Genomic DNA, 16058 nt, shown 5'->3' with positions numbered 1-16058 from the left:
GACTATTCTTTGAGGTTAGAGGTCCGACCAGTTTTCAGCCTACTTAAAATCCTTTTGTTCAGCCCATATTTTGTCATATTATCAATGATGATGCTTTTGGAAATGTGCCAAAAGCCTAACTAAAGTAAAAATATATTGCATTCACTGCTCCCCCTTCATCTGCATGGCAAATCATTTCATCATAGTGGGGAACCAGACTGGTCAAGCATGATCTGCTCTTTGTAAATCCCTGTTGACTTTTCTCGACTCTTGTCTTGTCCTTTACATGTTGGAAATTGATTCCAAGAGGACGTGCTCCACGATTTTTCCAAGGACTAAGGTGAGGCCAACACTTGTATCATTTCTTAGATCCTCCTTCTCTTTCTTCTTTTTAATATGGATGTAAAATTAACCTTTCTCCAGTCATCAAGGATGTCCTGTAATAGCAGTGATTTTTCATGATCACCAGTGGTGTTGCAATCACATTGCCAGCATTTTCAGCAGTCGTGGATGTGATGATTCCTTGTGGCCCCGTGTATGTGAACACATACTGCTTCTTCAGGTATTCACAGAACTATTTCCCCCCCACCCCTTTAGACATCCCTCTCCTTCCAAACTGTACATGAAGAGATCTGGGAGCAGACTTAGCCTAAAAAGCAAGAGGCAAAAATGGTATTGAGAGCTGCAGGCTTTTGTGTATCATCCATCATTATCTTCTCTCCCCTAGCAAGAAGCAGACCAGTGTTTTCTTTGAACCTCTTTTTGTTGCTCTAGTTCTTGTAAAATTTCTTCTTGTTCCCCCTTACTGTCCCCCATTATTTTAGCTCCAGCTGGGTTTTGTTCTTCCTAGTTTTGTTCCTGTGCCCAAACAATGATTGTGTGCTTTATTTCCCGTCATTGTCTCCACATATGTGCTCTCCATTTCCACCATTTCCATCTCCATATGTGCTTTTCCCATTTTAGCTCCTTAAGAAGCTCCTTACTCAGCCAAGTGGACCTTCTGCATATTTTGTATGTGCTGCTTCCCCATGTATTTCTGGGTTAGGTCTCCTTCCTATGACAGACAGTCCTCTGCTCTAAGTCAGCAACTGTTAACGAAGAGGTATTCCCCTTCTCTGCTAGGTATACCTGTTCTCTAAGTTGTCTTCCCTGATCAAATTGGTTGCCACAAGCAAAACAGTGGAACCTTAGCTGGTGCTAAGAAATATGCAGCCATGTGTGGTTTACTGAATACATCTGCTGCTGTCCAGCCTTTTTTTCCCTTTGCTTCAGGATTAGAGAGATACACTGCCAGGACTCCTGTCCACCAAGAGCCCTGCATTCACTTTTGAACTGAAATGGTTTTACATCACTGTATCATTGGTGTATCCATGAATAAGCATGAAAAAAGTCAGAACATTAGGTGACCCCAGTCTTTTGGCAACACCACAAATGGAAGGTCCATGCAGGCAAGAAACCTCCTGAGCTGATGAGTCTGCTGGAAGAAAGTCACCAACCTCTCACTGTCACTCACCACCTTCTCTTGTTAGCACTCTGATATGGTGTCCAGCCTGGATTCTTCCCCTGAGGGAACTTGTTCTTCCCCTGTGCTGCCTGAGCCCTGCACCACTGCTGCTCTAAGTCCCAAGCTACCAGTTCCCACCCTCATAGGAGTGCATGCCTTCTTCCCGCTCCGTCTTGCCTCAGTTACATCTTCCCTGTTAGTTGTATAAGCTTTTACATCTTAACAGATCCTGTCAATCACCTGTTTGCCACCCCTCATGCAATGCAACACATTTGTCTCTTCTTGAAGGGCTTTACCTGCTGCTGCAGCAAATGCAACAGGGCAAACCTTCCACCGGGAAGGTTACACTCAGGGTGCAGGGAGGTTGCCACAGCACTGCAAGTGACAGCAGGGGCAGGGCTTATGTCTTGTAGCAAGTCATCACCATTTGAGTGTTGTCTTCTTATGCAAACAGCACATCTGGGTCTCCCATGTGTCAAGTGCCATGTTAACTGTCTTGCTTATTTGCACATCCCACTGGCAGCACTCCTTGGTGCCCTTCCTGAGGGTGCCAGATAAGTCAGGAACTCCAAATGCATTTGCATAGCCTTGTGCAAGATTTACCGCTTGGCAGGAAAGCCTCATTTGGCACCTCCTTTGTGAGTGCTGGGTCTGCTGGATGTTTCTGCTCCCCATGCTGGATCCTAATGAGCTAAAAGAACAGTGGATGTAGTTTACTCAGCAGCCATGTCATTTGCCAAATGAAGAGGTTAGTTTCAGAATCTATTCAAGTGGATAGAGCTGTCCAAAAGCATTTTAAGATCAATTTACTGCACTTCTCATCCATGAATGAGAAAAAAATAGTCTGGGAAGCATGTTTCATATTCACTTGTAGGAGATAAACTGGGTTTCAATTATTGGCTAATGATTTTAGAATTTGGTTATGTTATTTTATAGTAAAATACTCAAATACTGATGCCTTTCCCTATCTGCGCTTGTGGTGCAGTGGTAATTTAAAACTTATGGTAGATTATTTTTTGCAGTCACTAGCTGTATGTGCTGGGAACAGGTTTTCTGCAGGGACATTGCTTGAATAGAAATATCAATGCAAATATGTTTGTATAGGCTGTGACAGAACTGCAGACTTTTGCCAGGCTGGTTGTGGTTCTGGGCAACCTGGTCTAGTTCAAGATGTCCCTGTTCATTGCAGGGGGGGTTGGATTAGATGACCTTTGAAGGTCCCTTCTAACCCAGACTAATCTGTGATTCTATAAATGCAGTTACTCATTGAGCAACTATAAATTTGGAACGTAAATTCAATCCCTTTGAGGCTTACATGGTCAAAGTATAAAATAAGGTGAGAGTATATTAACATAAGGAAATAGCAAAGAAAAAATGTATAGTATCTGCAGATTGTAAGTGGGAGGAAAAAGTGTGAAGGGAAGAAGGTGATCTTGCAGAATGCTATTGTTAAATTTCTTTCTATTTATCAGTTGGTTTTGTATATATGCTGCATTGGTACAAAGTTTCCTTTGCTTAGCTCTCACTCAGTTTCAGAGGAGGTTATGATAACCTTTAAATCAAGATTGATTCATTGTTTATTCTTGCTGATCAGTTTTGGATTTGTTTTCATTTGAAACGTAATTCACACTCTAACATTCAGCAATCTCCATTAAACAAGACTACAATGGAACTGCAAAACTCCTAAGAAAAATGAGAGACTAAACAGTTACTTTTCTTTTATCTGAATATCTTGAATTCAGTAGCATACTTAAACAAAAAACTGCTTAATACGGTTTGTGACATAAGCTTTGAAGGAACTTTTCCAAAGGAGTGCTGAGCTTTCTCTGCAGAACAGTTTTCAAAGTCAAGACTGGATGCATTTCTAAACCACCAAACAAAGGAGTTCAAAGAGGGAGTCTTAGCTGAGGTAGTTCCCATGGCTTAGATAGGGCATGTGTCTAGATCAGAATGTTTCTCCTCAGCCCGAAAATCAAAAATATTTTTTAATTTATGTTTTAAATTACTCAATGCTTTTAAATATAACATGATAATTTAGAGTAATCACTTAAGGTACATGAGTTTTCACCTGACTATTACATAAGATGTATAGAAGTGCAGGTTTTTCATGCAGCTAGAGCATGATACAAAAATAAATATGCCAAAATACTTGGCAGTAATGCATCCCTGAGGTATGGTATTAGGTCTCATGAAATACATGTTTTGAAATAATAATAAAAAATAATAATTCTGAGGTTTCAAAGGAATTGCTGTGGAATTTATTCTGCCAGAAATAAGAAGTTTTTTCATTTGGTGAGTTTTTTACCACCATTGCTGTGGTACTGTGTTTGCACAAGCAAAACCAGGTAGCTAATCTGTCAAATAAATACAAATTGTTCAACTGTCTTGGGTCCACGTAGACAGATTTTTATTTGACTCTTTAGAAGGAAAAAGAGTAGTGTTAACAAACACTGAAACATTAAACCCTGTTACTGCCATGAAATGACAAAAGAATTTAAAATTGTTTTAATTAACACAGTTGGAAGGTGATTCTCTTTATTTCCATAGTTTTCTCAAGAACCAAAGAATAGGAAAAATTAAAAGATGTCTAAGCAAGTCAGGGGTTAGTTTACCACTTTTACTGTGTATTATAGAAAGTTGAGGGGGGGTGGGGGGAGTTGATGCTAATAATCTGTTAATTGTAGGAGGAGGAATTGGAGGCCCAGATTTCATTCCTACAAGGACAACTAAATGACTTGGAAGCCATGTGCAAATACTGTGCGAAGATGATGAACACACATCTTGGTAAGTGCAGTACTCTCTATTAACCTGTAAATCTTTATGAAGGCTCTTTTCATGTTTGGATTAGAACAAAAATAGTATTTATGTAATACAGTACCTAGTATTTTATACGCCATGAAGAAGACTGAACTGATATACTCAGTTTTCTGTTAATGCTGCTAACCACTGTATGTTTATGCTGTCATAGTTTTAAACTTGGGAGTATGATATCCACTGATGATGCTAAAAAAAAATCATAGAGGCATTTGGCATAGACACCCTGTCTGTTTCTTTTTGTATTGTAAGGAATGTTGTGGAGCTCACAGTAGTCCCAGAATGATACTTGATGAATGCAGTGATAATTGCATAAAATTCATACACTTTCATTAAATGTAGGATCTTCACGGTGTATGAATATTTCTCTACCAGGAGGAATATAGTAAGATGCAAGTCAATACACTGGGAAAAGAACCAGCAAAGACTCCAACCTCAAATTTGATATAGATATTGTGAAGTCTAATCAGAGAAAGTAGATAAAAAGTTTCAGTCACTTCAGGTGTGAATATGCGTAGATGTGCTTTGATAAAAGCAGCACTTTTAAACTGTATTGAACCACACTCCAAAATTTAATACATTTAGTTGTGTGAAAAAGCATTGTTGCTAAGAAATCAGGGTACAACTGCTGTAATTTTAAGGTTTCTTTACAGCCTGCAACAGTTAAACAAAATAAATTAAAATTTAATCTTTCAGTGGATAGAATTAAGTATATGATACCTAAGTTTGCCAGGTCAAAAAGATCAGATGTGAAAGCCATATTATACTTGTATTTTCATTTTCTTTTTTGTGGGTGTTTTAGTAGCCACTGTTATGAGCCTAGGTAAAGCTATAAATATTGTGTTATTTGGAAGTTTGAAATCACAGCCTTCAAAAGCCAAGTGTAAACCTCTAACTCCAGCAGCTTTAGTCGGATATATTGTATTGCTTCTGTGAGGGTGCCATAACAATGATGAGTCTAGAAGTAAGCAAAAGGGATAAATTATGAGCTACTGAAATGATGGGGAAAAGATTACTGTGTCAAGAAGAAATGTTGAAGATTCCTTCCTTTAGGAAAGAAGATGAGTGTTTAGCAGGGGTATCAGTTCAAGCACAAGCATAAGCATTTCACCAGCTACAGCTCTGGACTAGAGATCAGAATAAAACCAGACAGAGATGCTTGGAATAGTCTGTCTTTGGGTGCTGGATCCATGAAGTGAAAGCAAAGGATTTGTGGTAATATCCAGGTGTTAAATTCTTTTTCTCAGATATGTTAGAAACAAAAACGTTTAGCCTAGTAGTGTCCAGTAGTCTCCTGAGAACATTGTGAAGTCATTTGTTACCCCCTCAAGACAAGGCATTCCCTATGCACCTGTGGCTGCAGCATGTACCATGGCACTTCTGCAGTGCTCTCAGAGCCTTCCAGCCTAGTTCCTTCTAAGTCCCACTATTTATATTTCTTCACAATATTCCTGCATGTCTTGTCAACATCATAGGCTATTAACTTTGTAAATTTGGGTTACACTAATGTGTTTAAATCATATATAGTTTAACAGTTACACATGATAAACAGAGCACAAGAGAGACTGAGATCCCACCAACCTTCACAGCTTCTGTAGCAAACTGATGAAATTAAGTATCCCCAAATCAGCCAGTAGATGTTCCATGGGAAGGCAGGAAAAAAACAACAGGATTTCTGCTGGTCTGACCTGTGCAAAATCCCTTCTGAGCTGAAATCTGCCCATCACATTCATCTGAGCAGCACATGCCAGCAGGCTGTCCAACAAAATGATTCTCTATAGCACCACAGAACCCCTTTGAGGTTTATCTCCAGTGTCCATCCACTGCTCAGGGCTTCAGAGAATAGCAGCAAGATGAACCTTGGAGCAAATCTCTTCACTTCTGGATTAAGGGAAAAGTTAGCAGGGGCTGCTACTGCACCTGGTCTGATTCTCCCCCAAGTATCCCTTACCCATGAAAATTGCTTCATTTGAGAGACTGCAGAGCAGATAATGTTGAGTTATATGACTCTGCTTGTCATCTGCCCTGACACTTCAAGGATATTACTTCTTCCTATGAGGCTGAATTTTTCTGACTTCATCACTCAGCTTTTGGCTCATATATCATTCCTGATAGCAAGGTTGAAAATCCTCTTTTAACTTACCTATACACGGTCATTAAGTAGTCTCTCAACACTGTCTTTGCTAGGTAGAATACTTAAGATACATTTTCTATGGGATGCTTTTGGGATCTGATAATTTTTGTGGTCTTCCTTTGAATTCTTCAGGGTTTTCATGCACCTTTTGAAGTGGCTTAATCAGATCAAGATATGCTGTATCAGCACTGGACTCAGCAAAGTGGTTAGTTAGCAAACAGAAGGTCATCTCTATTCTTATGTGGCATTCCTCTTTTTAAACATTTTTAATACAGTGTCACGTTAGTGCTCTTTGGTACAGTGATAGATTGCAGTGATAATCCATTATGACCTCTACAATTTGATGAAACAGTTTTTTAAACAGAGGGTTTCTCCTGTAGGTAAATCAGGAAAAGTTTATTTTTGTATGTTTTCCTTGCTTTTCATCATATTAAAATTCACTTCTTTTCATTTGGCTTTTTAGCTGAGTACTTCAGGTAACTCTGCAGTACAGTCTGTTTTATTCTACCATTCAAACTGCAGATTTAGCCATCATACATCTAAGAGTTGGCAAAATTATTGATAAGAATAAATAGATAAAATTTGAGGAGCCTTCCAGAACTAACTCCTTTAACAAGGAGTTATACAATGTTTTTAAGAAATGTCAGTAAGTTGGTTTTTAGTTTAAGGCCTGCCTTTTAAATTTTATAAAGTTTAAGGTTATTATTTTCAAAAAACCTTTTTTAGGTTGACATTTAAGCAGGTTTTTCCAGACTTTACTCAACCCGTGTTCTTCTTCCTGTATTGACCACATTATACTTGCAGGTTAACAAAATAATATTAGTTTAAGTTTATAACAGTGCATATCCAGTGACCATTCACAACAGAATTATTTAACAGGCACTATAAATCTGGATGTAAAACAAGTACAGAATGTTCCTTTTGCAGTTTCCAGTGAGACAATTCAGAAATTTTTGTCTGTCTTTTCTCAGGTCCTTTCCCTTACAGGGGGCATCCTGATGACAGTCAGGTGCATTTACTTCATGACAGAAAGGGGATGTGTATTTTAGCTGAGAAATGTTAAAATGACCACAAAGTCATCTATTCTGGTTTGGATCCCTAGTAATTAATAATCTATTTATATCAAATCCAGTCATACAGAGTATATTTTTATATGATGCCTTTTTAGGAAATACTTTTGTTTAATTAAAAACATCTTCTCTTTGCTCTATAATGGTAGTATATTTTTTTACCAAGAGCATTTCTATAGGTTTCAGCAGGTATCTGCTAATACTGTATTTTCTTTGCATAAAGCATGAGGAAAGACATCAGGTTTTATTTTGTTCATATATTCAAAGGTGCTTTCATTAAATGTTTATCTCCTTCCGTAAATAAACCACACTGTGTACCACACGGCAACGACATAATTAACTGCTTGTAGTATCAGGGGATGTTACCATGGGAATGAATGATGGTTCCGAAATATTGCTGCTTAGTGCTCTATGTAGAAATTAGTAATAGGTTTTTGATTATGAAAATGGAGGAAAGTCATTCAGTGATTTTTATCTCCTTCTTAGGGCTGTTCATTAGAAATAGATACGATTTTCTTCTCCCTCTTCCTTAACCACTGAAGAGCTGCTAAGATGGAATGCCTCTTAATGCCTCCAAGGACAATTACTGACATTTTTATGTGTAAAATAGCCAAGGGTAAAGCAGATTTTACTTCTGTTCCCACCCCTTTTCACAAGCTTGTCATACCTTTCAAAAAATACCAAAAAACAATCCCGTGTTTAATTTTTCCATTAATGAAGATACATCCGATCTTAGAAGCCCATCCTGAGGCTTTGTTCACAGTGTAAATGCAGAATATTACGTTGCTGATAGTGAGAGACTATAGTTGCCATAGCTATTACTGCTCCAGATACATTTTCTTGATGTTGCTTTTTCACATACACTGGCCGATTTTAGGAAATAATACTGTCCCTGATGTATTCCGTAATATGGTAATGTTCTTCAGCATTTTTCTTTCTGATAGCACACATAAATACCTTAAGGCTCAATGATTCAGAAAGCCATAATATACCAGTTAAGTACTGCAGTATTATGACCTGCCATAATCTTATTTACTTTTCGAAGAATTTTGATTTTTTCCTTCTTTCTTTCACTGTGTGGAAAGAAAGGCATCAAGTGCACTCAGAAGAAGATTTTCCCTGATAAATGTGACTTCTGCCTTTTGCCTTAGAGCAGGTCATGAATAATTTTTCTGAGACACATGCACCCAAATATCAGTCACAGGGCTCCACAGTATCTGCTGGAAGGCTCCTCTCTTGTCCTTCATATTTGACATAGAACTGAGTTTGACCTATTAGCTCAGCATGAAGTCAGTCTAGAGGGTCTCAAAGAGCAAATCTTTATGTCCCAGGCTCAAGCCAATACAGCACTGTTAAATGGCAGTTCAGGTGACACCGGTTAATGACACTTCCATCTGACACCATCTGTTACTCTAGTATCTTAAGGGTTTGGGCCATGTCAGCACTGGCCCAGCATTAAAGCACAGCCTCCTAACAAAAAATAAATTGAGACCCTGGGGAAGTAGCAGTCCTCCATAGGCAGGTACTAATATGAGAGATTGTGAAAGGTGTTTATGAGGTTAGCAGGTTTTTTTCCAGACAGAAAAGTGCTACATTTTAAAATGTCTTCTGCTTATAAGGGACAGGAACCAATCCATCACTGTTCTGTAAGACAGAAGAACCTACCATTTGTTTCCAACAGAGGCAGAGTTTCAGACGTCCAAGTGTGTGAAAGTTTACCAAATAATTATGCATGTAGTACAGGAAGTCCTTTTCATAAAAGGCAATTTAAAGGAACATTGGTTCAGTATTAACTTAGATATGGGGATCTTTATATAGAAACTATTCTTTTTTGATGGGCAATTTATCAGGTTATGAAAGTAGAGAAACTAAGGTCATTCCACGCTTGCTTTTGCTTAAGGGCAGCAGTATGTAGATGAACAGGTTGCTTCCCCAGCTCACTGAGATTCAGAAGCAATTTAGCTGCTTTCTCACAGCATAGAGCCTCAGCTAATAAGCCCTGTGGGCTCATACTGGCACTGCACAGTTAGCTCACAGGGTTCTGCACAGCAGCCTAGAAATATGTGCAAAGGTACCCAATTACAGAGAAGAAACATAAGTCTGCCCAGTTTTATTAACTTCATACTGTCACTGCTGAACTTGAGCAAGCTGCTACAGAGATATTCAGGTGGGTCTCAGAAATATGCTGCTCAATATCCAGATTTTTAAATCATTACTTGTCTTGGAGGCAACATTGCAAATACCTCTCGGCTGTCACCCACATCCAGTAATTTTATTCTTAAGCATGCTGGCTCTGCTAAGCCAAAGGAAATAAATCCTTCTCTGAGCTACCCATATAGGGCTGGTTAGGTTGTCCTTTCGGTGCATTTTCTAATATGACCACTGCTATCTGTAATATGTTGCCATGTCCTTCAGCAGTATTCCAGTACAACTCTGCCCCTCCAGTGTGGATTATGTCTCATTTACAAAATGCCCAGAAGCATCACAGTAACACAAAAAATGAAAGCTGGTCTTTAGAGAGCCCTTTGGATGGGATCACAGGATGTATCCCTGCCACAGCCATCAGGCACTGCTAGCAGTTGTAAGTTTCACTTAACTTACTGCCTGGCATCTCCCACACAAACATTATTATTTAGAAGCCACCTTTTCACTGTGATTATTGCAAACACCATGAGCAAGGATGGAAAAATATAAAAATAGAAGAATAAAAACTTACAGGATGTAGTTGCTAGCATAATTACAGTTATTTTGTGAAACAGAATCTTTAAAGGCTTAATTAGACTAACTTCATCCATCCCAATTTTAACAGTCAATGCAACTGTTACAAGGATGCATTTCATTATAAGGATCATTTACACAGAGGAAGGGAGAGGAGAAAGTTGGCTTAATTACTAATTATTTAGGGGCTGATATATTGCCCAGTATAGATCTGGATGCAGTACTTGTTAAATGTATGCAAGATAGTTCTAAATTATTGTTCTATGTATTGTGGTGAGATGAAAAGTTATGACATTTTTGTAAGGCTAAAATAAAATGGAAATTATTTCACTGCCCTGTGGTCAAATGAAATACTTTAGCATTTGTTGAGGAAGTAAGTGCATTAAATGAGTTCTCTTATGCTTGGGGCATAAATAAAATAATCCATAGTTTATAAACCCAGTGTCATTAGAAAGGCTGTAAGTGAAAAAAAGCCACATCTAACACAGCCCTGTGAGTCTAAAACTAAGGAGAATGTTCCCTTGATCAAGAATAATAATGTAAAATAGCCTATAAAAACAGCTTATAAATAAAGAACTTTAACAAATTTATTAAACCAAATGTAGGAATGGTTCCTGGGAAACAAGTATTTGTTGTATAGCATGACTTTCAGACTCTCACTTCTGGTCATGCTATATATATATATCTTTGTAGGAGGAATAAAAGTTTATTTCTTCATGCCACATGAATTTTAACCACCTTTTTGTCACTTGAGGGTAACTCTTGAGGTCAAAACACACAGTTCAAATGGTAGACAGCTACTTTCTTTCTACAGTAACTGTGCCAATCCTGAAAGTCCAGCCGTGGTAGGAACCTACAGATGCTTTCATGCCAGTAGTCTGGGTGAAAATGAGATTAAAATAATGAAGTTTACGCACCCCATCATTACCTTGTTAACAGCTGGCTCTGTAACTTTCAGCGAATTCCTGTTACAATATTTACTTCCATTGGCCTCTTATTCCTTCCATTTGTGTAGTGAATATCCCCTGCTGTGGCAGCCACTGACAACCCACCCTTTTCTTCCCAGCATCTCTTAGACATTGGCTTCTCTTCTGGTACCACCTTTAGAGGAATAAAACTTCGGAAGAAGCTAAAATCTGGCATGGCCGAATTGTTAATTTCCCCTTTATTTCTATAACGGTCTTTGGCACTACTAGAGCTGAACCTTACCATAGCCACTGGCTTGCTTATTATTATATTCTTTAAGGTCTACCTTTAATTTAAATCATATAGTTATGGTATATATATGGTTCGTGGTAACGAACCAGGTGAGCAGGAACATATATGGTACTTTTCTTTCACTCTTCACTCTTCATTCGGCCTTTCACAGTTGCCCATCATGTTTAGAACATATGGCGTATCATTAGAGGATGTGTTGATGAGTAGCACAAAGGTACTCAAATGATCCCAGACAACTGTTTTCACTGAAGGGGACTGCAGTAGGTGGAAGGACTAGGTGACATGGAAAAGTCTCCATCTTCAGAACCGAGCAGCAGCAGCATGACTCTAAACTGTACAGAGGTAGCAAACAGAAAATCAGTTCATTTATCAAATCTGTGCAAGCCATTCGAAAGTGCAGGAACAAAATTAAGGCAGAGGAAAATGGCTTTCCTTTAACATGCATTTCTAATTATTTTTATTAATGTAACTGTAACCACATTTCACTGCTTGGGGTGACTTGCCTTTCAGTTCCAATCCAGGCACAAATCCAGCGCTACTGTCAGTAATCCACTCCTAAGGACTTCTGAATAAGTGGTACAAATATGTCACAGGGCTTGCAGTATCTTTTTGTTTATTTTCAAGCCACTTTAAGTCAAAGTCTCTTCTAAGAGGCAAAACAGTTTCATGTGCAAGTCTGGATACTACTGAATAGATCTACTGTACAATTCATTTATTTCTGGCATCCATCTTCTCAGGCAGTGAAACAGAAACTGCAGTCTTCTTTACCCAGCACCCAAATACTCTCCATGGATACTTAAAGAGTCTTTAATAGCACAATGCTGATTCTAGGAGTACTGCCACCTCTTCTCGCAGCATGTTTGACCCTACTGTGTTCTATACAGCATGTTAGAGACAAGTTTGTGATGAACAGAGAGAACATAATTAATAGACTGAGATTTTTTCGGTGAAGGAATAACCACAAGGTAATCATTAAAGTCTCGAAAATTACCAAAAAAAAAAAAAAAAGTTACACAATGCATGTGAGTGATTAACACAAAATAGTTTGAATGACACAGTGAGGTTTATAAACTGGCCCCATTCCCTGTCCTTCTTTTATGGAGGTGGTACTTCAAGCGTCTTTGCTATATCAACCTCTGTCCTTAAAGAGAACTAGAAAGTCTGATCCATAATTTGTGTATATAAATTGAAAGCTCCTGTTTGTATTGCTTCCTAATAAAGAGTAGTCTTTAGTTCCTATGCTTTAGCTTTTCTAACAGGCTAGCATAGCTGTAGGAAACGTACAATTTACCTAAGCAGCAGCCAGAATAATTATGCCAGTAACATGTATTGGATGTACATGTTACCTACTGTGTCAGTATCAGTTTTCTTCATTGATGTTCAGTTCACCTCAGAAGAAACAACTATCCAAGACTTAAGTCATGGGTACTCCATAGATTTTAATCTGAAATAAGTTGCAACATCTTTTTTTTTTTTCTGAATGGCAGCAGAATTTCACCAGTCATAGCACAGAAAACTGAATGTTATGCTTATTAACCAGGTAAATATATAAACAATTTAATATTGATGTACCTGATCCAAAATGCAAAAGTTGTCTGAGGAGTTAATGTACCATCTTTGACCCTCAGTCTTTCAAGAATAAAATATGCAACCGTAGCCTTTTATAATACAGTCTTTACAGTGGAAAAGAGCATACAATGCAACAGGGTATACTTCACTTAACATATATAAATAACAAGGTGCATAATGTTTGACATCACATGAGCTTCTCTACATAGGTCAAATACTCAAGCTAACTGGAATGAAATAATTTGTATGCCTAATTGTTTCCAGAAGTCCTCACCATAAGCAATTAAGTTGACAGAACAGTAGAAACCAGTAACTGCAACAGTGTTTTTCATACAGACAAGGAAAACTAGACAGTGGTCAATTAAAGGAAAATACATGGTGATACATTCCAAAGTATTATCACAGGTTGAGATAGCATCATAATTCTAGACTGGATAAAATGATCTGGTAGAAAACTTTAAAAACAGGTTTCACAGTTTGTTGTCATTTATTCTGTATATGACATGCATCATAGAAAATCCCTCAAGAATGTTTTGAATGGCATTTCAGACATTTATGAATGTTTGCTTTCAAAACGCTCAATCTATCCAGGCTTTTGCGTCATATTTACTGCAGTGGTATTTGAGTAAATAATTCTGCTTGTAAAATCAGAAACACTTGGAATGAATTCAGCCATACAAGGAGAAAACCTCATATTTTCAAAATCCCTACATGATACACAGTAACTGTCTTTTACACAACTATAGCAATTTTAAGGTGTAATGTCTGCAATCTATTCCAGTACGAAGCATAGAATTACAGAATCATTCAGGTTGGAAAAGACCTTTAAGATCATGAACTCCAAGGGTAAACCTAGCAAGTCCACCACTAAACCATGCCCTTAAGTACCACATCTACATGTCTTTTAAATAGCTCCAAAGATGGTGACTCAGCCACTTCCCTGGGCAGCCTGATCCTGTGCTTGGCAGCCCTTTTGGTGCAGACATTTTTTCTGATATCTGATCTAAGCCTCCCCTGATACAACCTGAAGGCCATTTCCTCCTGTCCTATCATCTGTTACTTGGGAGAAGAGACCGACACCCACCAGAATCATTTCGATCACAAGGAAGTGAAAATTTACAGTTTCCCCTTAGCAATAACTTCAATTTCTTGTGGCTATTAAGTTTGTCACTTCTGCAGAATTAATTCACTTTTGCTTGTCCCTTCTCACCACAGTAATTTTTCTATTTCTAGTGAATGTAAAAAGCAACAGGAAGAGAATTCTAGAAAAGGAAAGAAGAGAAAAAAAAACTTGCTTTGAATTAAGAAAAATATGTTGCTTGGAAGTTCTCAGAGGCTGGTGGTCCTAGCAGGTGTTCATAGTCATGGGTAAAGACCTTTAGTGAGCAGAATGGAGATGGGGGAACATGGAGCACATAAAACGATAGCTACTGCACAGATGTCATTTGTATTAACAGTGATCAGTACTGTACATTCATGTAAGGAGTGTGGGGTGATACAGTCTATCATCACCATGAGGGCCAAAATTAATCCAAAAAAATTAGCCCTCATAGGAAGGTCAAACTCTGTCACCTGCCACTATGGGAGGCAGAATGCCTGTGCTCTTGTATATTCTCTTTGAAAGCACAGGCCATCTGGGAATACACTCTTGTCTTAGTACTGCCATGGACATAAGGTATATATTAAACGTACTTTGGTTGTCATGTGCAAATTAGAGTTAATAGTTAAGAATTATCTTGCCTTTGAGCAAGGGGTGGATAAAACGGTTTCATGACCCTACCAACTTCATTTTCTGTACATTAGCGATTCTGTGCATTGCCATGAGTTGATGGTTGGTGACTTTTTACTACATATTTCTCTGATGTCACAAGCATTACCACACATTAAATATTGATAAAGTGCTGTGGCTCCACACAAGACACAAATCACAAGTAAGTACTATATAAATGCGTAATTTATATTAAAAAAATATTTAAAGAATTTGATGCTTCACAAAGAATACTTGATAATAATACTTGAGATTAAGATCTTTAAGTTCTTTAACACTCAAATGTTGCCGAGTGATGCATTTAATTGTTAATTGTTTAACGCATAATTGTTAAAGAAGAGTTGACATTCACAATGAAATAGATAATAGAAAGTTTGGCTACTTAGCGATGTTGCCTTCATGAACACTTAGGCAGACTGCCTTGTTTGAGAAGAAATTTGACTCCTCGCATTTGTATTTTTAATGCTGGCACGGAAATGCAGTATTATTTTCTGTGCAATTCTAAGGAGAGAGCACATTTTCCTGCTCAATCAGATCAAGTTCAGGTAGGAACCAAGTATTTGTTGTGAAAAGAAAGAAAAATTGATTTTCAGAAGCTAAATTCCCAGTCCATCTTTCCAGCTCTCTAATGCTGGTGAAAAAGCAGCCTTGCTGTCTGTGCAGAAGATGTTGGAATCATTTTCTGTAAACTGTGATTGCATAAGCATGATCATACACAAGGACTGGAATATGAGACCAGAGAGTTGACTTTGCTTTGACATCTCTGAGAACCTTGGAATTGTTTTGTTTTTCTTCTTTTGAAAAACAAAGAGGTGAAGTAATACACTCAGTTCTACCTTGCTTACTTACTGCTGCCTACATTGGTAATGAGAAAGCACTTTTGCATTCTGAGCTTGAGCTGTCTTATCAGTAGTGGAAAGCAAGGGTGAAAAAAGTCAGCATGATTCTGGCACAGTTGATTGTTCACAAGTCATTGATCTGGAACTAGTAGTAGAAAGGCAGCATTCGTAATAAAGCTTGCAGCTATTTCAAGTTAGCTTCTCTCAGCAGAAATCATCTTCCTGGAAAGGCCCCACAGAGACTGGCTTAAAATAGATATCATTAGGAAAGAGATGCACTGCAAAAAGGCAGTGGTACTGAAGAAAACAACCTGAGAGAAGAAGGAGTTTAAAGTTATTCCTGGATTCAGTTTCCTCCACCTGCTGTCATGTCAGTATAATGTTAGGTCCATGTTGTGCCTTCGTCCTTCTGGGCCATAGCTCTTCCTATCTCCTGCTCCTCTGG

General features: G+C 38.1%; 1 protein-coding gene across 11 annotated transcripts in view; it reads left to right on the top strand.

Annotated features, from left to right (window-relative positions):
- Positions 1–16058, top strand: part of TBC1D5 (TBC1 domain family member 5) — a 328319-nt gene that overhangs the window by 297803 nt on the left and 14458 nt on the right. For 10 of the 11 annotated variants that reach the window (XM_065666027.1, XM_065666031.1, XM_065666023.1 and 7 more), the window contains 2 exons: positions 287–319; positions 4168–4267. In XM_065666027.1, coding sequence (XP_065522099.1) covers positions 287–319; positions 4168–4267 — 133 coding nt within the window. The remainder of the gene's footprint in view (positions 1–286; positions 320–4167; positions 4268–16058) is intronic. The other variant, XM_065666032.1, reaches the window with a different exon arrangement.

The sequence above is a fragment of the Lathamus discolor genome, chromosome 2 (genome assembly GCF_037157495.1).
Source record: "Lathamus discolor isolate bLatDis1 chromosome 2, bLatDis1.hap1, whole genome shotgun sequence".
Taxonomy (NCBI): Eukaryota; Metazoa; Chordata; class Aves; order Psittaciformes; family Psittacidae; genus Lathamus; species Lathamus discolor.
This window is presented reverse-complemented; position numbering and strand designations above follow the sequence as displayed.